This window comes from Lontra canadensis, unplaced genomic scaffold (assembly GCF_010015895.1).
Source record: "Lontra canadensis isolate GAN:19392208 unplaced genomic scaffold, GSC_riverotter_1.0 scaffold77, whole genome shotgun sequence".
NCBI classification, from domain to species: domain Eukaryota; kingdom Metazoa; phylum Chordata; class Mammalia; order Carnivora; family Mustelidae; genus Lontra; species Lontra canadensis.
The window spans coordinates 1,179,323-1,206,064 of NW_022631071.1; the positions used below are offsets into that span (position 1 = coordinate 1,179,323).

Below are 26,742 nucleotides of genomic sequence, written 5' to 3' on the forward strand. Positions count from 1 at the left end.
ACCTCAAATTTTAAGATAGTAGTTACATCTGATGGGGGAGGGAATTGTAATCAAGGAGGGATGCACAGAGGGTTTTAAGAAATAAATATTTTATTTTTTTAAACCTGGGTAGTGAGTACATAAATAGTCATTCCTTAAAATTATTCTTTAAAGTACATATAAATGTTTTATGCTGCTGCTGTGTATGATATATTTCGCCATTTTAGAAAAGGAAAAAAAATACTGCCCAGAACTGAACACACAATTCTAGTTAATCCATACTAGAAAATTATCACCTCTCTCATTTTGAGTATTCTGTCTCTGTTTTTAAAAAAAGATGTATGTATTTATTTTGAGAGAGAGAGAGGGAGAGAGAGAGCACGCTCATGGGCATGCAGGCACAGGGGGAGGGGCAGAGGGAGAGAGAATCCTCAAGCAGACTCCCTGCTGAGGGTGGAGCCTGAAGCAGGCTGGATCCCAGAACCCTGAGATCACCACCTGAGCCTAAATAAAGAGTTGGACGCTTGACTGACTGAGCCACCCAGGTGCTCCTCTGTCTCGGTTTTTTTTGAACCGAGGTATGCCTTTATATCTTTGAAATTTTCTCTTATTTATTTGGCCATTTTTCCCCTTGTCCTCCCAGTCAGTCAAGCTCTCCCCAGAGCCAGATCATCCTTCAGGAGAACGTATATAGCAACATTTCTGAGCTAGCCAGGCTGAGGTCCAAATTGCAGTGGGCAGCTGTGGCAGCTCTTCTGAAAGCCCTCCTTAAAGCTTAACGAGCTTGCTTCCTGCCCTGTTTCTCTTGAGGCCATCTGCTTATAGCCCCAGCCTTTAGTGAGAAACCTTTGCAAATGGCTTATCAAGGCAAGCAATGCCTCATATTAGGTCATATTGATAAGACGAAGAGAGAATATTCTCACTCAAGAAGATTGCTATTTCCTGAAGGGATAAAACCCCACCAGGGAAAACCCCTGCAGTTGTCATAGGTAGGGCTGGTCTCCTCAAGCTGATAACATAGTTCTGTCTAGAGGAGGAAGGCAGAATGCACTTATTTCACTCCTTGAAGCTTTCTGGGTAATTGTGCATCTTTCATTTCTTTAAAGACTCACATACTCTGAGCTAGACAGAGGTCCCAACCCTGAAGAACATCTCCAGAATCCAGGTTGCTGAATTTTCCCTGCTGCCTAGAGAGTCTCCAAACCAGCTCTTGACAATGGGCAACTGGGTGGTTAACCATTGGTTCTCAGTTTTGTTTCTGGTAAGTAATGTTTCCTATCTATGAATTATTCTTAAGAGAGTAATTTGAGTAATTTGTAAACAGAGTAATTTGTTGATATTTCTTTTTTAAAAGACTTTATTTAGTTATTTGAGAGAGAGAGAGAGATAGAGCACAAGTCGGGTGAGGGGCAGAGGGAGAAGCAAACTTCCTGGTGAGTGGGAAGCCCAACATGGGGCTAGATCCTGGGTCTCCAGGACCCTGACCTGAGCTGAAGGCAGATGCTTAACCAACTGAGCCAGCCAAGCGCCCCTGTTTGTTAATATTTCTAAAGTTATTTGAAATGGAAATATTCTATGCCAATATGGGGCCCATTGAGGCCAGTTATCAGTTAAAAGCCCAACTCTGAGATTACACATGTTTTATAAAATCTTGTATATATGATGTATTTCATCATTTTAGAAAAGGGAAAAAAATCCAACTCCAGAAATTGGTTGGTAAAGAGACAAATGATATAAACCTCAAGTATTTGGAATCTCAGTGTTTTCATTTTCCATCTTTTTTCTCTTCCATGTCACTTCTAACTACTGCCATGCAGCCTTCGTTTCTCTTCATCCTTTCCATACTACCAACAGCAAGATTTCATAAAATAATTGAATGTTTGAGATAGAAATATTCTTGGTGATAATGGCCCAGTGCTCTCCATTTTAGAAATGGAATGTGAGCTACATATGTAATTAAAAATTTTTCTAGTACTTAGGTTGAAAAAGGTAAGAAGAAGTAGGCGATATTAATGTCCAGTAGTTTATTTAGTTTAACCCAATATATCAAAAATGTTATCCATTCGGGGTGTCTGGGTGGCTCAGTTGGTTAAGCATATGCCTTCAGCTCAGGTCAGGATCCCAGGGTCCTGGGATTGAGTCCTGCATCGGGATCTCTGTTCAGAGGGGATCTTGCTTCTCCTTCTGCCTCCTGCTCCCTCTGCTTGTGCTCTTTCTCTCTTGACAAATGAATAGATTAGCAATCTTTTAAAAATGTTATCCTTTCAACATGTAATCAATATTGAAAATATTAACAAGATGGGGGTGGGCAGTGCTCTTTTTCTAAAACTGATATGTCTTACATGTTCAGGTTACGCACTTGGCAGTAATTCACAGCATATTTGGGTGTGATGTGGTTTACTTTTCTACCACATTTGTAATTTTATTTATTCCATCTCCTTTGTGTGAATTCATGTATTCCCAAAATACAAGGGAAATGGGACTATTTGAAATGTCATATGGGAAATCTTTTAATAACTATATATAAATGAAATAAAAATATTTGTCCTCATCTTCTCCCCCAGAGCAATGGCAAGACATTTTGCTAGATATTTGTTTTTAATGTTTTCTATAATTTAAAAATGTATAGCTTCTCATAAATATTATTTTCTTAACCATGATACTATAACTTTCCTAGTTTTATCTTAAAATACCGAATGTCCTGAACTTTTATAGATGTTTTTAATTTAAGTAATTTTCATCTTTTTTTAATGTTCAGTTAGCTAACATATAGTTAATTATGCTTGACACATAATTTCCAATAAACTTTCCACTCAAAAAAAATTTAAAAAAAAGACAAAAGAAAATAATAATGAGATCATTTAATGTCTTTTATTTTTCCTAAGTTTTCGAAACCCGATATGTATTTTGCACTTACAGTGTATCTGCATTAGGACTAGCCACATTTCCAGTGATCACATGTGGGTAGTGGCTACGGCATTGTCTAGTGCAGCTATAAAGCAGCTCCTTTATTTTTCACAAGGAAAATAAGACCCATATGTCACACTGTGAATGGATTGCAGAATGATCACTCAAATCCGCCTTCCCAGTGTTCAGGCCAGAAATTCTTCACCCTGCATGCCACGTATGCACAACCTCCTTTTCCTTACACACACACACACACACACACACACACACACACACACCTATCCCCACTCTTTCTTCCATTTCTGAGCCACCCCGAGCTTGGAACTCCCTTTGTCCTTTCTCACTTTCCTAGATCTTTGTGTCAACCCCTTCTGGGGTAATCTCTTTTCTTCCATCTTTTTCCTTTGGGTCCCCTAGGATGGCCCAGGTGCTCGAGGGAAAAAGGTGTGAAGAGCAATCATATTCCCCTGGAAGGTTGTTTGTTTTGCATTCAACAAAAGGCCCAGTGCTTATTTTGGCAGGTTACCCTATGCTTCATATTTTCAACACTCGATCCTGTATATTTAATTCCGTTTGCACTAGTTGAAGAAACAGGGAACCTGGAAATAAGTTTCATTTCTGGTGTTAATTGAGGGATTTTGATCAAATTATTTATTCTCTCTAGACTTTGGGTCATCTGTGTGTGTGTGTGTGATAAATTAAATAACTAGATTAGATACAAATATTAAGTTTGCTTCTAGTTCTAAAATCCTCTGCATTTTGTATCTCTCTCTTAGTTTTTGCTCAGAGAGTTCATCACCCATTATAGTGACTCACATTTAACTATGTAGCTTTGAATTTCCACCCCCTACCGAACTTGCTGGCAAGCTCAGACTTCCTGCTATCTCTGACATATACACTTAATGCATTATTTTTTAGAGATTTTATTTATTTATTTGAGAGAGAGAGAGCAAGAGTGAGAGCAAGAAAGCATGATCAGGGGAGGTGAAGGGGCAGAGGGAGAGGGAGAAGCAGACTTTCCACTGAGTGGAGAGCCCAACTTGGGGCTCAATCCCAGAAACCTGGAATCATGACCTGAGCCAAAGGCAGATGTTCAACCAACTGAGCCACCCAGATGCCCCGCACTGTAAAAAAAAAAAAAAAAAAAAAAAGATTTATTTATTTAATTTGAGAGAGAGAGAGCATTCAGGGGGGCAGGGCAGAGGGAGAGGGAGAGAAAGAGAGAGAGAGAGAGAGAGATTGATTCTAGCAGACTCCTAAGCTGAGCAGGAAGCTGGTCTCGGTTTCGATCTCAAGACTCCAAGATCATGACCTGAGCTAAAACCAAGAGTCAAGCACTTAACAGACTGCATCACCTAGGCACCCCTGGCACTATTTTTTAAAATAAAAAAATAAATTATTCAAAAAACATTCTTACCTCCACCCTCTTGGCCAGGTCTTCTACCTCACTTTCCACCCATAATGGAGGAAATGATAGTGAAGGTGGGAAATAGAATGCCTTACTCCCAGATGTCACTGTATTCACCTTGCCTACAGTTGGTGATGGTCTGACACAGAGGTAAAGAACTCTCAGATCTTGAAATTGTTCTGCTCTCTCTGTCTTTGGAACTCTTGAGGTGTCTGTGGCTGTCACTGCTCTTTTTCTATTAGGATCAAGAATCTCTGAAAGACACTCAATACTGGAAATGGAGTCTGAGCAAAGGATGAAGGAAGAAATGGATTAGTGAATACTGGTAATAACCTAGATCTGGAGTTAGCATTTATTGAGCTCCTACTATGCACTGACTGTTGTATTAATCACTCTGCATAGTTATTTCATGTAAGACTCACAGCATTGCTCTGAGGGTAGATATCATTATTCTCTTCACTTTATGGAATACACTAAGATTTAGAGAAGTTAAATAACGTATCTGTCTAAGATTACAGAGCTAGAAAGTGGTGGAGCTAGAATTTGAGCCCAAGGAGTTTGACTCCACTATCACTTCATTTTTTTAAGATTTTATTTATTTATTTATTTATTTGAGGGAGAGAGAGAGAAAGCAGAGGGGAAGGGCATGCATCATGAGCAGGGGGTGTAGGGAAGTAGGAGAAGCAGTCTTCCTACTGAGCAGGGAGCTCAACGTGGGACTACATCCCAGGACTCCAGGACCTCAACCTGAGCCAAAGGCAGATGCCTAACGACCGAACCACCCGGCACCCTCCAATATCACTTTAAATCACTATGCTTATGCTGCTGGAGGTGTGTGAGTGAGTGGTCCAGATCTAGGGAATCTGAACAAGCCATGCCCTAAGCTAAAGGCTCTCTACTTGTCGGGCTGAGTTGGTTCTGATGCATCCTGGGGACAACAATATATATTAAGGGCCTCCCAGTGCCCTAGAGTTCTTCTGAGTTACAAAGTAGCACTTCAAAGCTTGGGTCAGAGCTGCCTTGGTTGGTCTCCAAGGCAATAGGGCAGTGGGTTCCAAATTCCCCTTTGCCAGTGCAGCGACAGAGCCTGGAATAGACAAAAGCAGTCTTAGGAGCTCAGATGAGTCCAGAGCAATGATAGGTTAATTTGAAAAGAGACTCACAATCTAAAAACAGGAAAATGTGTGTCAGGGAGTAATTAAAGAGGCAGGCCCATCTGGAATCGTTTAGTCCTTCCACATTGGTATTGTTATAGATGTTAAATTTATTCTTTGTTTCTTTAAAAATCCATTTATTCACTTATTGCCATCTTTTAGTTACAATGGTTGGAATGCTTCCAGTCCAGAAGTTGGCAAATGTTTTCTGCAAAGGGCCAGGTAGAATGTATTTTAGGCTTTGCTCGGCCCTATGGTCTCTTTCACAGCTACTCACTGAATGATGAAAGCAGCCATAAACAATATAAGAATAAGTAGGTGTGGCTAAGTTCCAGTACCACTTTATTTATGGACACTGAAATTAGAATTTCATGTAATTGTCACATCATGAAGTGTTATTCTTCTTTTGATTTTTCCAACCATTTGAATGTGGGGAAACAGGGACACCTGGGTGGCTTAGTTGGTTAGACGTCTGCCTTCAGCTTGGGTCATGATCCTGGGGTCCTGAGATCAAGTCCCGCATTGGGCTTCCTGCTTGGTGGGGAGCCTGCTTCTCCCTCTCCCTCTGCCTGCTGCTCCCCCTGCTTGTGCTCTCTCTCTGTCTCTAATAAATAAATAAAATATTTAAAAAATAAATATGTGAAAACAAACAAAAAAGTAAAAAACATTCTTAATTTGTAGGCTGTACAAAATAAACTGTGAGCTAGATTTGGCCCATGGGCCTTGGTTTGCTGACCCTGGTCATTAGCATCTGACAAATGCATGTCTTGAAGTGCTAACTCTCTCTGAAAGTAAGCTGGGTACTAGAGGGATTGTATTCATTTACAATGAAAAGAGATAAACATAAAAGAGCCAAAATGGTGACACTATTTCCTATCCCTTATCTGTTCCTTCCTATATCCAAATTTTACTTGGTTCTTTGCTTGTTTTTTTTTTTTTCTTCCAGGCTACTTGGTTGGGGCTGAATATTTTCCTCTTTGTGCATGCCTTCCAGTCATATGAGAAAGCCGATAAGTACTACTATACAAGAGAAATCTTGGGGGTGAGTATCACACTTTCGATATGGAGAATCTCTAGGTTTTTTTGTTTGTTTGTTTGTTTTGTTTTTTTTTTGTTCTTTTTTTTTTTTTTTTTTTTTTGGTTATTTGTTACCTTGGCTCCTTTGAGACCCAAATGCCCCAATTTCCGCTAGGGTTAGGGTACCCAGAAAAAAAATACAGGATGCCCAGAGAGAGAGAGCATGATCTGGGTGAAGAGCAGAGGGAGAGAAAGAGGGAGCCCGAGGGGTGCGGGGAGGTTGGATCCCGGGACTTCAGGATCATGACCTGACCTGAAGGCAGATGCTTAAACGACTGAGCCACCGAGGTGCCCCCCTCTCCCAGTTAAATTTGAATTCCAGAAAAATAAATCATTTTTTGGTATAACTATATTTTGAGTATTGCTTGGGACATAGGTATGCTAAAAAAAATTACTCACTTTTTAAAATCTGAAGTTCAGATTTAGCTGGGCATCTGGTACTTTTGTTCACTAAATCTGACAGCTCTATGTAAGGCACACTCCCCAGACCCCATGATAAAAACACACAGTAAAGAAAACTATTAAGCAGTCATTTTAAAATGACTCAAGTACTACCATGGGGTGTGAGGGGAAAGCTGAATAGACCTCCTGCCCCTGCCCCTACTTCATTCAAAGCAGCCTTTACCTGCCTTTTTAAAAAAAAAAGATTTATTTATTCATTTTTATGTGTGTGTGTGTGTGTGAGAGAGAGAGAGCACACACCACATGAGTGGGAGGAAAGGGATGGGAGAAGTAGACTCCCCACTGAGCAGGGAGTCCCGCGTGGGACTCGATCCCAGGACCCCGGGATCACAACCCGAGCCAAAGGCAGAGGCTTCACCAACTGAGCCACCCCGGCGCCCCTCAGCCTTTATTTGTCTTATGGACTCCTGCTTATGATTTCCAAAAAGAGTTTGGTTTAAAACAAGTAAATAAACAGCTTGAAAGCCACCGCTGTGGACTGATCTCACGGAAAAACACCTCTCCATCTAAAAAGAGGGATACATAGGGGGTCTGTGGGGTAAGTAGCACGGCAGAACTCAAGACCTGAAGAAAGGCAGGGGTCAGGTGAGAATAGCAGGATGGAGAAGGCTGTGGAAGTGGTAGGTGAGGAATAGAAGAGGGAGGGTGCGGAGTGGATAGGGCACGTTGATGTGGAGGTGACCAGAGAGAAGCATGGAGGTGAGACTGATTGTCTCATAGGCTTATCAGTCTTAGAAAAGCAAATTTGACTGCTAACTCTAATGAGTTTTTCAATAGCAGGTAAGGGATTTGGTTAAATCACTTTCATCTTGATTAGATCATTGGCTTTCCACAAAGACCTGTCCAAGGTACATGTTTAAAGAGTTTGTCCTAAAAGATACTTCTTTTCTCTCTATGATCAAAGGATCCATGTTGAGATCACAACCAATTTGAATGTTCTGTTCATGGCTTATTTCACCCTGCTGTTTTCTATTTTAAATGTTGTTCCTTGATCCTTCTTTGGAAACCATAACTCTAAAGGAAGTGTTAATTTATTTTAAAAATAGCTTTTTAGTAAGAGAGTGATGCAATACATGTGACTAGTTATTAAGAGCTTAATTAGCTCATGGCCAAAAACTCCACAGCAGAAAAATGAATCATGCTGATATCCTGTGGACATTTCATTCACTTCATTTATTAAAATCTTCTCTATTAAAAAGATTTAATTATAAATAATGCTACTTTCTGTGACAGCAAATGATACAGAAATGTGTAAGCAAAAATGTGAAAATTGTCCTCCCATTCCATTCCCCAGAGATAACCACTGTTAATAGTTTCTGTGTGTGTCTGTACAGATATACTGATGTAAGTTCACAGATGCATCAGACACACAAGTTTTGTTTTTGAGGTGGATACTATTCTTATTCACTTTTTAATTTCCTGCCTAGAGTAAAGTTTGCCCTTTTTTTGGGTGTATATACCACTCTATGAATTTGGAAAAACACATACACTATAGCAAAGAAGTCTTTTTGTTTGTTTTTTTGGTGTGTTTGAGGGTTTTTTGTTTTGTTTTCACCAAGAAAGGGATCGTATTGTTGATATTGGCTGGAAATTGCTTCTTACACTTAATGTAGTTCAGATAGCTTTCCATGTGGGTATGTAACTAGTGATGTGCTGGAACTAGCTCGTACCAGCTTGCAATAGCCTCTGCGTACATCTCTTCCCAGCCCTGTATTCATGGTGTTCAGTTACAGCAAATTGGTATCTTGAAATCTGCCATGACAGGGGTATTGACATCACGCAAATTGGCAAAGGCTGGAAATCAAGATCTCCTCTCTTCCGTGGAAAATTGGTTCTTTTTTTTTTTTAAAGATTTTATTTATTTATTTGTTAGAGAGAGAGAGAGAGAGAGAGAGCATGAGCACAGGCAGACAGAGTGGTAGGCAGAGGCAGAGGGAGAAGCAGGCTCCCCGCTGAGCAAGGAGCCCGATGCGGGACTCGATCCCAGAACGCTGGGATCATGACCTGAGCCGAAGGCAGCCGCTTAACCAACTGAGCCACCCAGGCGTTCCTGGAAAACTGGTTCTTAAACATTTACCACTCCTACTCCCCTGCATATAGCTCTCATCCTTTGAAGACCCTAACCATCCATGGCATTGATGTGCCATAATTTATTTAATCATTCTGTAGTTATTTCTTGAATTTGTGCTTTCTCTAGGAAAATACAGAAAGTTATTTGATTCATTATGAAGCAGAGCAAATAGGTAACAGGAGAAGCAGTTTAAATTCATAGCCAGTGAGACATTAATGACAGCAGCAGCTGAACTGGAACATCAGGTGGTGTTGATACTGAGAAGTGCACATAAATCGGGATATTTCGGTGCACTGCAATGGGGAAAGAAGATTTCCTCTAAAAAGAATTCATCCCATACAGATAGCCCCTCCAGAATATGGAACTGTGAAAGTGTAGTCCTGTATTTTCCACTCAATTGCTGATTTTAGCTTTAAGAAACCTCCGTGTCTCAAATAAGCAAGCTGCGCAAACCAATGTGGAAAGGCAGGATCTTTAAGATGAGCAGAGAAAATTTACTCAGAAACGGAACAGAATGTCTCTCTGAAAAACAGTCGGAGTATGACTCAGTAGAGGGAGAAAACACAGGTCATATGGAAGAGCCAGAAATGGAAAACAGTAGAGCAGCTCCTGTTCACTGCGCTGCCGAATGTGGTAAGCCATTATGGACGTCAGGCAGATCTTGACTTGGCTTGATGTCACCTTGCCCTGGGTTTAGGTGTCTCATGGAAAATGAGCTTTTGTGCTAAAAATATTATTAGAAAAATTTAGGGGGGAAAAGAGAGAAAAAAAGGAGAAATCGTTCAATCTGACCCATATTCTTCCTTTTGGTGAGTCGCTGATTGGCACACGTGTAAGGCTGGCTGTTATGACATTGGCACAGTCTATAGCTTGCAGCCCCAAGTACAGGGAGCTGATTCAGAGACCAGTTGCACAGAGTCAAGGAGGGAAGTTGGACTTGACCACCATGGAGTTGAGCATGTTCTGTCTGACCGATACCTAATCAAGCCTGTTTGGGGCCTAAGTACTTGGCTTGAAGCATGGCTTCCTTGTCTCTTTTTCCGGCAACTTGTACTGCTGGAGCAGACTGATCTTGATGTATGCTGCCTGGCCACCCAAGGAAATCAGTTTGAAATTCTGTTTTCAGAAGCTCTCCTTTCTCAAATCTTGGCCTGAGTTTAAAATGTTTGCTCTAGGGGTTCACTAGTTTTGCCTAAGCTGTATTCAATCATTAAAGGTGACTTAAATATAAATGGTTAAATTTTTTGTTGTTTACATGATGAGTACATGCTTGTAATAGCAACATTAGAAAGTACAGAAAAGAGAAAAAATAGTCACCGTCTGTAATTATACTTCTAAATATATAAACTTTATTTAAAATGCAAATAAAAATATATACAATCTTCAAGATTGTTTTGCAAATGACAGTAAAATAATAATTGAATGTATTTTTTCAAAGATTTTATTTATTTGATAGAGAGAGAGCACAAGTAGGCAGAGCGACAGGCAGAGGGTGAGGGAGAAGCAGGCTCTCCACTGAGCAGGGAGCCCAATGCGGGGCTCAATCCCAGGACCCTGGGATCATGATCCAAGCTGAAGGCAGCCACTTAACTGACTGAGCCACCCAGGCACCCTAGTGTGTTTTTTTTTTTCAATATTTTATTTATTTATTTGAGAGAGAGATAATGAGAGAGAGCCTGAGCAGGGGTGAGGGGCAGAGGTAGAGGGAGAAGCAGACTCCCTGATGAGCAGGAAGCCCGATGACACAGGGGCTCCATCCCAGGACCCTGAGATCATGACCCAAACCAAAGGCAGAAGACAGACGCTTAACCAGCTGAGCCACCCAGGCACAACAATAATTGAGTGTATTAAGCAAAGATACTCACTGCAAAGTATTACATCAATAGGATGTATTTGTTAATGTGAAATTATTGAATCCTATTCTCTTTTGTATTGTTAGATGTATAGTCAAATATCTCCAAGCAACTTGTCATGAGAATTTTTCAATTTACTGTTAAGTTCAGCAAATGTTCTGTCATTTTGCAAACAGAGAGCCTAGACCTAGTGTGCTGGCTACTGAGAAGGGGGTGAAGAAGATGTCGCCCTTTTCCAGGTCTCAGACAGGTGGACTGGGCTGTTCTCACTTCCTAGATGATGGGATGAAGCAGCTGATGATCTCTTCTCTCCTCTGCTCTAGTTGGCATTGGCCTGGGCCCGAGCCTCTGCTTGCTGCCTGAATTTTAACAGCATGTTGATCCTGCTTCCTGTGTGTCGAAATCTGCTGTCCTTCCTGAGGGGCACCTGCTCAGTGAGTCCCAACCATTCCTAGGTCAACTTTCACATTAAAGACAAGAGACCCTGAACCCCTCAGTGGGGCAACCCAATACCTTCAAACTCCTAGGAAGGGAAACCAGGGGTCTCCTTTGGTAGCCAAGGGGGTAGGCAAGGGTGGGTGGGTATTGGTATGCTTTAAGACATGTTGGTTATTGGTTACTGAATTTTATAAACTGCCTGGAGACACCTGACCTTGATCACTTTCCATTTGTAGTTTTGCAGGTGTACCCTGAGAAAGCAATTGGGTCACAACCTCACCTTCTACAAGCTGGTAGCATATATGATCTGCCTACTCACAGGTAACTGATGCAAACCACAAATGTGCAAGCTCGTGAGCATTCAGAGTATAGTTTCATTCATCTCCACACTTAGACATACGGAAAGTATTTCTCAAACACCTGGAACTATTTACCAGGTACTGCCGTAGGCAGTCCATCTTTCCTCCCTTCCTTCCTTCCTTCCTTCCTTTCTTCCTTCCTTCCTTCCTTCCTTCCTTCCTTCCTTCCTTCCTTCTTTCCTTCCTTCCTTCCCTCCTTCCTCCACCCCTCCTTCCTCTTTCTTTCTTTCTTTCTTTCTCTCTCTCTCTCTCTCTCTTTCTTTCTTTCTTTCTTTTTTTCCTTCTCTCTCTCTCTTCCTTCCTTTCTTCCTTTCTCTCTTTCTTTTGAGATTTTATTTATTTATTTGACAGAGAAAGCAAGAGAGCACAAGCAGAGGGAGTAGTGGAGGGAGAAGCAGGCTCCTCGCTGAGCAGGTTGATCAAGGAGCCTGATGCAGAGCTGGATCCTAGGACCCTGGGATCATGACCTGAGCTGAAGGCAGACACTTAACAGAGTCACCCAGGTGCCCCTGTAGGCCTATTTTCATGGAACTTATATTTGATTCTTTTGGGAACAGAATGAATACAAAAGATCTTCGTTCTCGCTGCAATCAAGATTTATCTGGCACTTCCCGTGGACTCAGAATTCTGCTAGACACTATCTATAGGATTCTCCTTTGCTAGTGGGGCATGCCTGAAGTGATGTTTCTAAGACACATTTCAATTCACCATCATCTTTCCACTTAGCCATTCACATCATTGCACACCTGTTCAACTTTGAACACTACAGCAGAAGCCGACAGGCCAGAGATGGGTCCCTTGCCTTTGCTCTCTCCACCCTATCTCATAAAGAGAAAAGGGAAGATTCTTGGCTAAATCCTCTCCAGTCTCCAAACATGGTGAGTTGACTCAATGGCAAAGCATCTGTGATCTGGTCACGAGTATGGAAGGGCATGGCATGATTGGCACCTGTTGTGTCAGGCTGAAATTTCTCCTTTTGTAGACAGTGGAGTATGTGACATTTACCAGCATTGCTGGTCTCACTGGCCTGATCATCACAGTAGCTCTGGTTCTCATGGTGACATCAGCTATGGAGTTTATCCGGAGGAGTTATTTTGAGGTCTTCTGGTACACACACCATATTTTTATCATCTATATCATTGGTTTAGGGATTCACGGCATTGGGTAAGGTCCTCAAACCCTCATTCTCATGCCCCAGCCACTGACCTTGCATAATTCTTTGCCCCAAACTGTCCTTCTTTTTCTGTCTCAGTGGACTTGTCCGGGTTCAAACAGAAGAGAGCCTGAATGAGAGTCATCCTCACAGGTGTGCAGAATCTTTCAAGCACTGGGATGATCAGGAGTCCCACCGCAAGCATCCCCAATTTGAAGGGCTCCCTGCTGAGGTAAGAACCCCATAGGCAAGGGTAGACTCTTGCTGGAAGCTGTTATTGTTGTGGTTATTATTACTCTTACTATTGTTACTGTTATTAGTTCAGCACTGTGCTGAGTCCTATGGAGGATATATTCACAAGGTTCCTACCATCAAGGGACTCCAGTATCACTGGCAACAGCCTGGGGAATTACCATCAACAGGAGATCCTGAAGAGGAAGGACTAATGGTTATTGCATGTTGTGAGACCCTCTCCAAAATAATGGTACCTCACATTATTTTTTTTAAGATTTTATTTATTTGTTTGTCAGAGAGAGTGAGCACAGGCAGAAAGAGTGGCAGGCAGAGGCAGAGGGAGAAGCAGGCTCCCTGCTGAGCAAGGAGCTCAATGTGGGACTCCATCCCAGGGTGCTGGGATCATGACTTAAGCCGAAGGCAGCCGCTTAACCAACTGAGCCACCCCAGCATCCCGAAACCTCACATTATTAATAGTGTTTACCACGGGACAGGTTTGTTGTGTAATATGGATTATCTCATTTATGCAAAACAATAATCGATGAGGTAGGTATTTTTTTGGTCTCCATTGTGAGACAATAGGACGGGGATTCAAGAAGATTCAACTGTCAAGTTCTCACAGTAAGTAACTAGTGGAATTGGAATTCAAGCCCAGGCTTTCCAGATTCTAAAGATTGTGCTCTTGACCACTGAAATCCAATCAGTTTTCTTGGGGGGAGTGATACATGCATATGGTGAAATGATCACCGTAATGAGATTAATTAACAAACACATCCATCACCTCACATAGTTTCTATTTTGTGCGTGTGTGGTGAGAACGCTTAAGATCTACTCTTTCAACAAATTTTAAGTATGCTATACAGTATTATCAACTGTAGTCACCATGCTTTACATTAGATCCCCAGAGCTTATTCATCTTATTACTGAAGTGACATACCTTTTGACCAGCATTTTCCATCACTCTCCCACCTCCTGTCTCAGGCCCTGGTTACCTACCTTCCTAGTCTCTGTTTCTATGAGTTCAGCTTTTTTTAAGAAGCAATCTCAAAGTCAGCTTTCTTTGATGTTATAAGAACATGCTTGGAAATTATTAAATAGTGGACAATCAAGAAATTGGGTTCCAGGGAACTCAAGGTATGCCTTGGGAAAATTATTGTGGATATCATGGTTTACCTTTGCATGCTCATAAAATATGTTAGATGGAGGAATAAATGGAACGAAAAGGTTGACTTGTGGTGTCTCAAAATGCTCTGAGGGTGATTAAAGTCTTTAAATCAGTGCAGAATTAAGAGCAATATCTTGGTCCTCATAAAAAATGGGAATAATATCTTTAAAAAATCCCCTAAAGTTGGCATTTCAAATCAGTTGGGAAAAATATATATCATTCAACAATTTTTTTAGGACAATAGGTTATCCATCCAGGAAGAAAAGCTGAATCTTGATTTTACACTTTATTCTAAAATATGAATCAGGAATGCATGGATCAAGGATTTAAATATTAAAGAAAGGAAAGAAATTATAAAAGCATCCTAAGACCACCTGGGAATTTTTTTTTCTAATACTGGAGGACTGCAAAAACTGTTCCCTTAATAAGCTTTAAAAAGACCTTCAGGGAGGAGGAGTCAAGATGGCGGAGAAGTAGCAGGCTGAGACTACTTCAGGTAGCAGGAGATCAGCTAGATAGCTTATCTAAAGATTGCAAACATCTACAAATCCAACGGGAGATCGAAGAGAAGAAGAACAGCAATTCTAGAAACAGAAAATCAACCACTTTCTGAAAGTTTATCTAATATATATATATATTTTTCCTTTTTATATTTTTTCTTTATTGGTTTTCTTTTTTTAATTATTTCTTTTTTTTTTTTTTCTTTCTGAACCTCTTTTTATCCCTTTCTCCCCCCTCACGATTTGGGATCTCTTCTGATTTGGCTAAAGCATATTTTCCTGGGGTTGTTGCCACCCTTTTAGTATTTTACTTGCTCCTTCATATACTCTTATCTGGACAAAATGACAAGGCGGAAAAATTCACCACAAAAAAAAAAAAAAGAATAAGAGGCAGTACCAAAGGCTAGGGACATAATCAATACAGACATTGGTAATATGTCAGATCTAGAGTTCAGAATGACGATTCTCAAGGTTCTAGCCGGGCTCGAAAAAGGCATGGAAGATATTAGAGAAACCCTCTCGGGAGATATAAAAGCCCTTTCTAGAGAAATAAAAGAACTAAAATCTAATCAAGTTGAAATAAAAAAAGCTATTAATGAGGTACAATCATAAATGGAGGCTCTCACTGCTAGGATAAAAGAGGCAGAAGAAAGAATTAGCGGTATAGAAGACCAAATGACAGAGAATAAAGAAGCTGAGCAAAAGAGAAACAAACAGCTACTGGACCACGAGGGGAGAATTCGAGAGATAAGTGACACCATAAGACGAAATAACATTAGAATAATTGGGATTCCAGAAGAAGAAGAAAGAGAGAGGGGAGCAGAATTATTGGAGAGAATTTCCCTAATATGGCAAAGGGAACAAGCATCAAAATCCAGGAGGTTCAGAGAACCCCCCTCAAAATCAATAAGAATAGGTCCACACCCCGTCACCTAATAGTAAAATTTACAAGTCTTAGTGACAAAGAGAAAATCCTGAAAGCAGCCTGGGAAAAGAAGTCTGTAACATACAATGGTAAAAATATTAGATTGGCAGCAGACTTATCCACAGAGACCTGGCAGGCCAGAAAGAGCTGGCATGATATATTCAGAGCACTAAACGAGAAAAACATGCAGCCAAGAATACTATATCCAGCTAGGCTATCATTGAAAATAGAAGGAGAGACAAAAATCTTCCAGGAAAAACAAAAACTGAAAGAATTTGCAAACACCAAACCAGCTCTACAGGAAATATTGAAAGGGGTCCTCTAAGCAAAGAGAGACCCTAAAAGTAGTAGATCAGAAAGGAACAGAGACAATATACAATAACTGTCATCTTATAGGCAATACAATGGCACTAAATTCATATCTCTCAATAGTTACCCTGAATGTTAAATGGCTAAATGCCCCAATCAAAAGACACAGGGTATCAGAATGCATAAAAAAAACAAAATCCATCTATATGTTGCCTACAAGAAACTCATTTTAGACCCGAAGACACCTCCAAATTTAAAGTGAGGGGGTGGAAAAGAATTTACCATGCTAATGGACATCAGAAGAAAGCAGGAGTGGCAATCCTTATATCAGATCAATTAGATTTTAAGCCAAAGACTATAATAAGAGATGAGGAAGGACACTATATCATACTCAAAGGATCTGTCCAACAAGAAGATCTAACAATTTTAAATATCTATGCCCCTAAGGTGGGAGCAGCCAACTATATAAACCAATTAATAACAAAATCAAAGAAACACATCAACAATAATACAATAATAGTAGGGGACTTTAACACTCCCCTCACTGAAATGGACAGATCATCCAAACAAAAGATCAACAAGGAAATAAAGGCCTTAAATGACACACTGGACCAGATGGACATCACAGATATATTCAGAACATTTCATCCCAAAGCAACAGAATACACATTCTTCTCTAGTGCACATGGAACATTCTCCAGAATAGATCACATCCTCGGTCCTAAATCAGGTCTCAACCGGTATCAAAAGATTAGGATCATTCCCTGCATATTTTCAGACCACGATGCTCTGAAGCTAGAGGTCAATCACAAGAGGAAATTGGGAAAGAACCCAAATACATGGAGACTAAACAGCATCCTTCTAAAGAATGAATGGGTCAACCAGGAAATTAAAGAAGAATTGAAAAAATTCATGGAAACAAATGATAATGAAAACACAACGGTTCAAAATCTGTGGGACACAACAAAGGCAGTCCTGAGAGGAAAATATATAGCGGTACAAGCCTTTCTCAAGAAACAAGAAAGGTCTCAGGTACACAACCTAACCCTACACCTAAAGGAGCTGGAGAAAGAACAAGAAAGAAACCCTAAACCCAGCAGGAGAAGAGAAATCATAAAGATCAGAGCAGAAATCAATGAAATAGAAACCAAAAAAAGAATAGAACAAATCAACGAAACTAGGAGCTGGTTCTTTGAAAGAATTAATAAGATTGATAACCCTCTGGCCAGACTTATCAAAAAGAAAAGAGAAAGGACCCAAATAAATAAAATCATGAATGAAAGAGGAGAGATCACAACTAACACCAAAAAAATACAGACAATTATAAGAACATACTATGAGCAACTCTACGCCCACAAATTTGACAATCTGGAAGAAATGGATGCATTCCTAGAGACATATAAACTACCACAACTGAAGCAGGAAGAAATAGAAAGCCTGAACAGACCCATAACCAGTAAGGAGATTGAAACAGTCATCAAAAATCTCCAAACAAAAAAAAGCCCAGGGCCAGACGGCTTCCCAGGGGAATTCTACCAAACATTTAAAGAAGAACTAATTCCTATTCTCCTGAAACTGTTCCAAAAAATAGAAATGGAAGGAAAACTTCCCAACTCATTTTATGAGGCCATCATCACCTTGACCCAAAACCAGACAAGGATCCCATCAAAAAAGAGAACTACAGACCAATATCCTTGATGAACACAGATGCAAAAATTCTCACCAAAATACTAGCCAATAGGATTCAACAGTACATTAAAAGGATTATTCACCACGACCAAGTGGGATTTATTCCAGGGCTGCAAGGTTGGTTCAACATCCGCAAATCAATCAATGTGATACAACACATTAATAAAAGAAAGAACAAGAACCATATGATACTCTCCATAGATGCTGAAAAAGCATCTGACAAAGTACAGCATCCCTTCCTGATCAAAACTCTTCAAAGTGTAGGGATAGAGGGCACATACCTCAATATTATCAAATCCATCTATGAAAAATCCACCGCAAATATCATTCTCAATGGAGAAAAACTGAAATCTTTTCCGCTAAGGTCAGGAACACGGCAGGGATGTCCGTTATCACCACTGCTATTCAACATATTACTAGAAGTCCTAGCATCAGCAATCAGACAACAAAAAGAAATTAAAGGCATCCAAATTGGCAAAGAAGAAGTCAAACTATCACTCTTCGCAGATGATATGAGATGATATGATACTTTATGTGGAAAACCCAAAGGACTCCACTCCAAAACTGCTAGAACTTGTACAGGAATTCAGTAAAGTGTCAGGATATAAAATCAATGCACAGAAATCAGTTGCATTTCTCTACACCAACAACAAGAAAGAAGAAAGAGAAATTAAGGAGTCAATCCCATTTACAATTGCACCCAAAACTATAAGATACCTAGGAATATACCTAACAAAAGAGGCCTAGAATCTATACACAGAAAACTATAAAGTACTCATGAAAGAAATTGAGGAAGACACAAAGTAATGGAAAAATGTTCCATGCTCCTGGATTGGAAGAATAAATATTGTGAAAATGTCTATGCTACCTAAAGCAATCTACACATTTTTTTTTAAGATTTTATTTATTTGACAGAGAGAGATCACAAGTGGGTGGAGAGGCAAGCAGAGAGAGAGAAAGAGAGGAGGAAGCAGGCTCCCTGCAGAGCAGAGAGCCCAATGTGGGACTCGATCCCAGGACCCCAAGATCACGACCCGAGCTGAAGGCAGAGGCTCAACCACTGAGCCACCCAGGTGCCCCCAGTAATCTACACATTTAATGCAATTCCTATCAAAGTATCATCCATTTTTTTCAAAGAAATGGAACAAATAATCCTAAAATTTATATGGAACCAGAAAAGACCTCGAATAGCCAAAGGAATATTGAAAAAGAAAGCCAAAGTTGGTGGCATCACAATTCCGGACTTCAAGCTCTATTACAAAGCTGTCATCATCAAGACAGCATGGTACTGGCACAAAAACTGACACATAGATCAATGGAACAGAATAGAGAGCCCAGAAATAGACCCTCAACTCTATGGTCAACTAATCTTCGACAAAGCAGGAAAGAATGTCCAATGGAAAAAAGACAGCCTCTTCAATAAATGGTGTTGGGAAAATTGGACAGCCACATGCAGAAAAATGAAATTGGATCATTTCCTTACACCACACACGAAAATACACTCAAAATGGATGAAGGACCTCAATGTGAGAAAGGAATCCATCAAAATCCTTGAGGAGAACACAGGCAGCAACCTCTTCAAACTCAGCTGCAGCAACATCTTCCTAGGAACATCGCCAAAGGCAAGGGAAGCAAGGGCAAAAATGAACTATTGGGATTTTATCAAGATCAAAAGCTTTTGCACATCAAAGGAAACAGTTAACAAAACCAAAAGACAATGGACAGAATGGGAGAAGATATTTGCAAACGACATATCAGATAAAGGGCTAGTGTCCAAAATCTATAAAGAACTTAGCAAACTCAACACCCAAAGAACAAATAATCCAATCAAGAAATGGGCAGAAGACATGAACAGACATTTCTGCAAAGAAGACATCCAGATGGCCAACAGACACATGAAAAAGTGCTCCATATCACTCGGCATCAGGGAAATACAAATTAAAACCACATTGAGATATCACCTCACAGCAGTCAGAATGGCTAAAATTAACAAGTCAGGAAATGACAGATGCTGGCGAGGATGCGGAGAAAGGGGAACCCTCCTACACTGTTGGTGGGAATGCAAGCTGGTGCAACCACTCTGGAAAACAGCATGGAGGTTCCTCAAAATGTTGAAAATAGAACTACCCTATGACCCAGCAGTTGCCCTGCTGGGTATTTACCCTAAAGATACAAACGTAGTGATCCGAAGGGGCACATGCACCCGAATGTTTATAGCAGCAATGTCTACAATAACCAAACAATGGAAAGAACCTAGATGTCCATCAACAGACAAATGTATAAAGAAGATGTGGTATATATACACAACGGAATACTATGCAGCCATCAAAAGAAATGAAATCTTGCCATTTGTGACGATGTGGATGGAACTAGAGTATACCATGCTCAACGAAATAAGTCAGTCGGAGAAAGACAACTATCATATGATCTCCCTGATATGAGGGAGAAGAGATGCAACATGGGGGCTAAGGGGGTAGGAGAAGAGTAAATGAAACAAGATGGGATTGGGAGGGAGACAAACCATAAGTGACTCTTAATCTCACAAAACAAACTGAGGGTTGCTGGGGGGAGGGGGGTTGAGGGGGTGGGGTTATGGACATTGGGGAGGGCATGTGATATGGTGAGTGCTGTGAAGTGTGTAAACCTGGCGATTCACAGACCTGCACCCCTGGGGATAAAAATATATGTTTATAAAAAATAAAATTTAAAAAATAAATAAATAAATAAATAAATTAAAAAACCTTCAAACTAAAACAGCATGTGCCACATCTGTTACACCATCACTTCCCCACAACCTAAGAAATCTTTCCTACCCATTATTCTTCTATATTTCTATCTGCCAACACCCTGGTTTGAAGCCACACTCTTCTGCCTCTTCAGTTCTGTGCTTCTATTTAACTGTGCTCTCACGTGGGACTATGAAATGCCCCTGCCCTGGACTTGTTTATGATCTGCATGAGGCAAAAGAAAATGTCTCTGACTGAGAAAAAACTTAAATTCAGTTATCAAGTTCTTCAGGTTTTTATTTGAATGGTAGTTGAGGTGGGGATTGCGGGGAAAAAAAAGCAAAGAGGAATGGCCAAGTTTTTTAAGGTGACAGAAATGTTCCATATCTTGACAATAATGGTTACGAGTGTCTGTTCTTTCACAAAATTTACTAAACGATCCAGAAATTGTTATATTTACTATATGCAAATTATACCTTAGGAATGATGACTTAAAAAAATCCTGCTTATTTGGAATATTTCCTTTTCCTCTGTAGAATATCAACCTATCTATGTGGTCTATGGTTTATATTTATTAAATATAAAATTCTGGTCATTCTGGAGAAATTAAGATCTGTGACTTATCTGTACAGTGGCCTTTAAATTGTGAATGTGGTCATTCAACATGCATAATTTAGTGGCATGAAAATAATAATAATAGAAATTCTATACATACATTATTATATCCCATTCTTTGAAGTTCTATTTTTGGAAATTTTTATATTTTACATAGAATCATGGTGTGATTGAATGTAATATATACAAATAAAATGTAAATATTGAAAAAAAAAAAGACCTTGAAGGGGTGCCTGAGTGGCTCAGTGGGTTAAGTCTCTGCCTTCAGCTTGGGTCATGATCTCAGGGTCCTGGGATTGATCCCCACATCAGGCTCTCTGCTCAGCAGGGAGCCTGCTTTCCCCTCTCTCTCTGCCTGCCTCTCTGCCTACTTGTGATCTCTTGTCTGTCAAATAAATAAAATCTTTAAAAAATAAAAAAAGAAAGATCTTGAAGTCAGAAAATAAAACAGAATAAATCTAAATGAAGTCAGAAAATAAAATAGAATAAATTTAAATAAATATATATTAAAATGTATTATATGTAAATTTTAAGTTTTAATTTAAATTCCAGTTAGTTAACATACAGTGTAATATTAGTTTCAGGTGTACAATTTAGTGATTCAGCACTTCCATACAACACCCAGTGCTCATCACAAGTGCACTCCTTAATCCCCATTACCTATTTCACCTATCCCCCCACCCACTTCCCCTCTGGTAACCATCAGTCTGTTGCTATGTTTAAAAGTCTGTTTCTTGGTTTGCCTCTCTCTCTTCCTTTCCCTATACTCATTTGCTTTGTTTCTTATATTCTACATATGAGTGAAATAATACGGCATTTGTCTTTCTCTGGCTGACTTACTTCGCTTAGCATAATACCCTCTAGTTCCATCCGCGTCATTGCAAATGGCAAGATTTCATTCTTTTTTTAAATTTCATTCTTTTTTAAAATTTCATTCTTTTCTTTGGTTGAGTAATATTCCATTACACACACACACACACACACACACACACACACACTTACCACCTGTTCTTTATCCATTCATCAGTCGATGAACATTTGGGCTCTTCCCATAATTTGACTATTGTGGATGATGCTGTTATAAACATCCCAGTGCACATATCCCTTTGAATTATTATTTCTATATCCTTTGGGTAAATACAAAATAGTGTAACTACTGGGCCATAGGGTAGTTTTATTTTTAACTTTTTGAGGAACCTCTGTACTGTTTTCCAGAGTGACCTCACCAGTTTGCATTTCCACCAACAGTGCAAGAAGGTTCTCTGTTCTTTGCATCTTTGCCAACATCTATTGTTTCCTGTGTTGTTCATTTCAGCCATTCTAACTTGTCTAAGGTGATATCTTATTATAGTTTTGATTTACATTTCCCTGTTGATGACTGATGTTGAGCAACTTTTCATGTGTCTGTTGGCACTTTGTATGTCTTCTTTGGAAAAATGTCTACTCGTGTCTTCTGCTCATTTTTTTAACTGCATTATTTAAAAAATGGTTTATGGGTGTTGATTGAGTTTGATGAGTTCTTAATATACTTTGGATACTAATCCTTCATCAGGTATGTCATTGGAAAATATCTTCTCCCATTCTGGAAGTTGCCTTTCAGTTTTGATGATTGATTCCTTTGCTGTGCAGAAACTTTTTATTTTGATGTGGTCCCAATAGTTTATTTTTGCTTTTATTTCCCTTACCTCAGAAGACATAACTAGAGAAATGTTGCTATAGCTGATATCAGAGAAATTACTGCCTGTGCTCTATTTTAGGATTTGTGTGGTTTCATTTTGGTCTTTAATCCATTTTTGAGTTTATTTCTGTGGATGATATAAGAAAGTGGTCCAGTTTCAGTCTTTGGCAGGTTGTTGACCAATTTTCCCAACACCATTTGTTGAAGAGACTTTTTCCCATTAGATATTCTTTCCTCCTTTGTTGAAGATTAATTGATGATACAGTTGTGGGCTCATTTCTGGGTTTTCTATTCTGTTCCATTGTCCTATGTGTCTTTTTTTGTGCCAGTACCAGACTGTTTTGATTACTACAACTTTGTAATATAACTTGAAGTCTGGGATTGTGATGCCTCCAGTTTTTTCTTTTTCAAAATTGCTTTGGCTATTTGGGATCTTCTTAGTTCCACATAAATTTTAGGATTGTTTGTTCTAGTTCTGTGAAAAATGCTGTTGATATTTTGATAAGGATCACATTAAATCTGCAGATTTCTATGGATAGTACACACATTTATTTTAAATATTTTATTTATTTATTTGACAGAGACACTGTGAGAGAGGGAACACAAGCAGGGGCAGAGGCAGAGGGAGAAGCAGTCTACCCGTTGAGCAGGACCCTGGGACCACGACCCTAGCTGAAGGCAGATGCTTAATGACTGAGCCATCCAGATGCCCCAGTATACACTTTTTAACAGTATTTATCTTCCAATCCGTGACCATGGAATATCTTTCCATTTCTTTGTATCATCTTCAATTTCTTTCATCAGTGCTTTTTGGTTTTCAGAGTATAGGTCTTTCACCTCTTTCGTTAAATTTATTCTTAGGTATTTTATTATTTTTGGTGTAATAGTAAATGGTGTTGCTTTCTTAATTTCTCTTTCTGCCGTTTCACTGAAATATTTGTTTTTAAAAAGCTCTATGGTATACCATTTTGTCATTTTTTATGTGATCATTTTTTAAAAGATTTTATTTATTTATTTGACACAGAGAGAGATCACAAGTAGCCAGAGAGGCAGGCAGAGAGAGAAGGGGAAGCAGGCTCCCCACCGAGCAGAGAGCCTGATGCGGGCCTTGATCCCAGGACCCTGGGACCATGACCTGGGCTGTAGGCAGAGGCTCAACCCACTAAGCCACCCAGGCACCCTTATGTGACCATTTTTAATGACCTTGAGGGCATTATGCAAAGTGAAATAAGTCAGATGGAAAAATGACAAATACTGTATGATCTCACTGTATGTGGAATCTTACTTTAATGAACCTAACTCACAGGTACAGGGAACAGATTGGTGGTTTCCAGACATAGGGGGTGGGGGAGTGAGCAAAATGAGTGAAGGTGGCCAAAATACAAACTTCCAGTTATAAAATAAATAAGTCATGGGTTTGTCATGTACAGCATGGCGACTCTAGTTAATAATACTGTATTGCATATTTGAAATTCGCTAAGAGAGTAGATATTAAAAGTTCTCAGCACAAGAAAAAAATTTTTGCAATGATGTATGGTGACGGATATTAACTATACTTATTGTGATCATTTTGTAATATATACAAATATTGAATCATTATGGTGTACACCTGAAACTAATGTAATGGTATATGTCGGTTATATCTCAATACAAAAAATGAAATAAAAAGAAAAATGAAAAAAGACAGTTGGGTATTAGCAAAAATAAATCTGTGTGGTATACCATTTTTGTCATTTTTTTCTTAGTAAATAATAGAGCCATTCCTATACTCGTATACTTTGTGCACACCTTAATTATATCTTTATGCTCCATTTCCTAGAAGTGATATTTCTGGGTCAAATAGAAGGAATGCTTTTAAGACTGTTGGGATGTATCCCCAAATTGTTCTCTGGGAAGAGCTACTAATTTGTCCCTCCACTGATTGCACATGTGAATGTGCCCATGTCCCTGCATGCCAATTAATGGTGGGCATTATTGTTTAATGTTGTTTTTCAGCCTGAGAGACTAAAGTGCTATTTTGGTTTAAAATTCACTTCTCTGAATATTTCTGAGGTCAAAAATTTTTTTTGCCATGTTGTTATTAGCCACTTCTTAAATATATTTTTTGTGTGTTTTCTCTGAAGACATGGAGAATTTTTTTTTCCAAATAAGGAGTAGCATCAAAATTGTATAATACCCACTCTCAAGTTCACCTGCTGCATCCCTGCCTCTTTCCTCCCTGGAGATACCCAAGGAAATTGTTTGCCTGAAACAGCATAAGAAACCTCATTCCAGGGGTGCCTGGGTGGCTTAGTGGGTTAAGCCCCTGCCTTTGGCTCAGGTCACAATCTCAGGGCCCTGGGATCAAGCCCCGTATCAGGCTCTGTGCTCAGCAGGGAGCCTGCTTCCCCCTCTTTCTCTGCCTGTCTGCCTACTTGTGCTGTCTCTCTCTGTCAAATAAATAAATAAAATCTTAAAAAAAAAAGAAACCTCATTCCACACAGTTCTGATGTTTCACACTGAAGCAGTTGTGTGAGAAAGAACATGACTTAGCATTGCTAGGAAATACATTTTTAGTAGTTCCTGTGCATAGGAAGCAACCTGCTACTTTTGAGAGAATCTCAGGGGGTTAGAAAGGCTGCTTTTAAAAAAGATGTAGAGAAGATAAAAAGTATGTTACTATGTTAGGTGTTTTGAGCACCTGAGAAAAGAGGTGACAGGTAAATACCAAGTTTGTTTTTTTTTTTTAATGTAGTGGTACAAATGGTGTCAACTACATGCTTTCCCTTGTTAGTTTTGTTTTTAATCATCTGCTTCTCTGTTGGTTTTTCAGGTTGGACAAATTGTACTGAAAGACCGTCTTGGAGTCTTAACATTAACATTTATATGTAATTTAAGAATATATATAATATATATTATATGTATAATTACCACATATTTTATTTCTGTGCTTTTCTTTTGCTTCCTAGTGAGACTTGTAAAACTTCAGGAAATGATCCTGCGTTATGAGTCACATATTAGCAAACAAAACTGTTATAATTTTTTCATTTCCATTTCCGTCTGTAAGATTTGGTGAAATTAGTGGCTTGATAATGATACACATCAGAGAACTTGATAAATATTATTGAATGAAGAAATGAACTGCTGCCCATATAAATCCTCAACAGGAGATTAATATGTAACCCATTCTTTATTCTCTCTCTCTCTGCAGTCTTGGAAGTGGATCCTTGCACCAGGAGTTCTTTATATCTTTGAAAGGATTCTTCGATTTTACTGCTCACAGCAGAAGGTTGTGATTACCAAGGTAAAGAATATGTGGGCGCCTGGGTGGCTCAGTGGATTAAGCCTCTGCCTTCGGCTCAGGTCATGGTCCCAGGGTCCTGGGATAGAGCCCTGCATCGGGCTCTCTGCTCGGCGGGGAGCCTGCTTCCCGCCCGCCCACCCCCCCCCGCCTGCCTCTCTGCCTACATGTGATCTCTCTCTGTCAAATAAATAAAAATCTTAAAAAAAAAATTATGTCTTTTCCAGGGCACCTGGCTGACTCAGTGGGAGGAGAGTGTGACTCTGGCTCTCAGGGTCATGAGTTCAAATCCCACATGGGGTGTAGAGAGTATTTAAAAAAAACTTTAAAAAAAGAATATGTACTTGGGGCACATGGATGGTGCAGTCGGTTAATCGTCCCACTCCTGGTTTCAGCTCAGGTCCTGATCTGAGTCAGAGTTGTGGGATGGAGCCCTACACCGGGCTCCAAACTCAGTGCAGAGTCTGCTTGGGAGTCTCTCTCCCTCACCTTTTACCCCTCCTCCCCTAAAATAAATGAATACATCTTAAAAAAAAGTTTTTTTAAAAAGAATATGCACTTTCCCCTAGCTGTGATAAGAGTTCTTTTCTTCCTGATTATAGGAATAGATTGCCATGTTTTCACCCTGGAGGGAATAAGAAGGAACTGGGGCAACACACTTTAGTTCCTCCATTGCTGGACAGAACTATGGGGAAAAGGGTTTGGCCAAGATCATCAGCATGGGTCTTCGTCAGAGGTCACAAACAGGTAGCCTGGGCGA

The 26,742-nt window shown here is 39.7% G+C and overlaps 1 protein-coding gene across 1 annotated transcript in view; it reads left to right on the top strand.

Annotated features, from left to right (window-relative positions):
* Positions 1–26,742, top strand: part of NOX1 (NADPH oxidase 1) — a 40,898-nt gene that overhangs the window by 5,359 nt on the left and 8,797 nt on the right. The window contains exons 2-9 of the mRNA XM_032881773.1: positions 1,086–1,240; positions 6,395–6,490; positions 11,235–11,345; positions 11,586–11,670; positions 12,435–12,586; positions 12,691–12,872; positions 12,961–13,093; positions 25,893–25,985. Coding sequence (XP_032737664.1) covers positions 1,196–1,240; positions 6,395–6,490; positions 11,235–11,345; positions 11,586–11,670; positions 12,435–12,586; positions 12,691–12,872; positions 12,961–13,093; positions 25,893–25,985 — 897 coding nt within the window. The 5' untranslated portion in view covers positions 1,086–1,195. The remainder of the gene's footprint in view (positions 1–1,085; positions 1,241–6,394; positions 6,491–11,234; positions 11,346–11,585; positions 11,671–12,434; positions 12,587–12,690; positions 12,873–12,960; positions 13,094–25,892; positions 25,986–26,742) is intronic.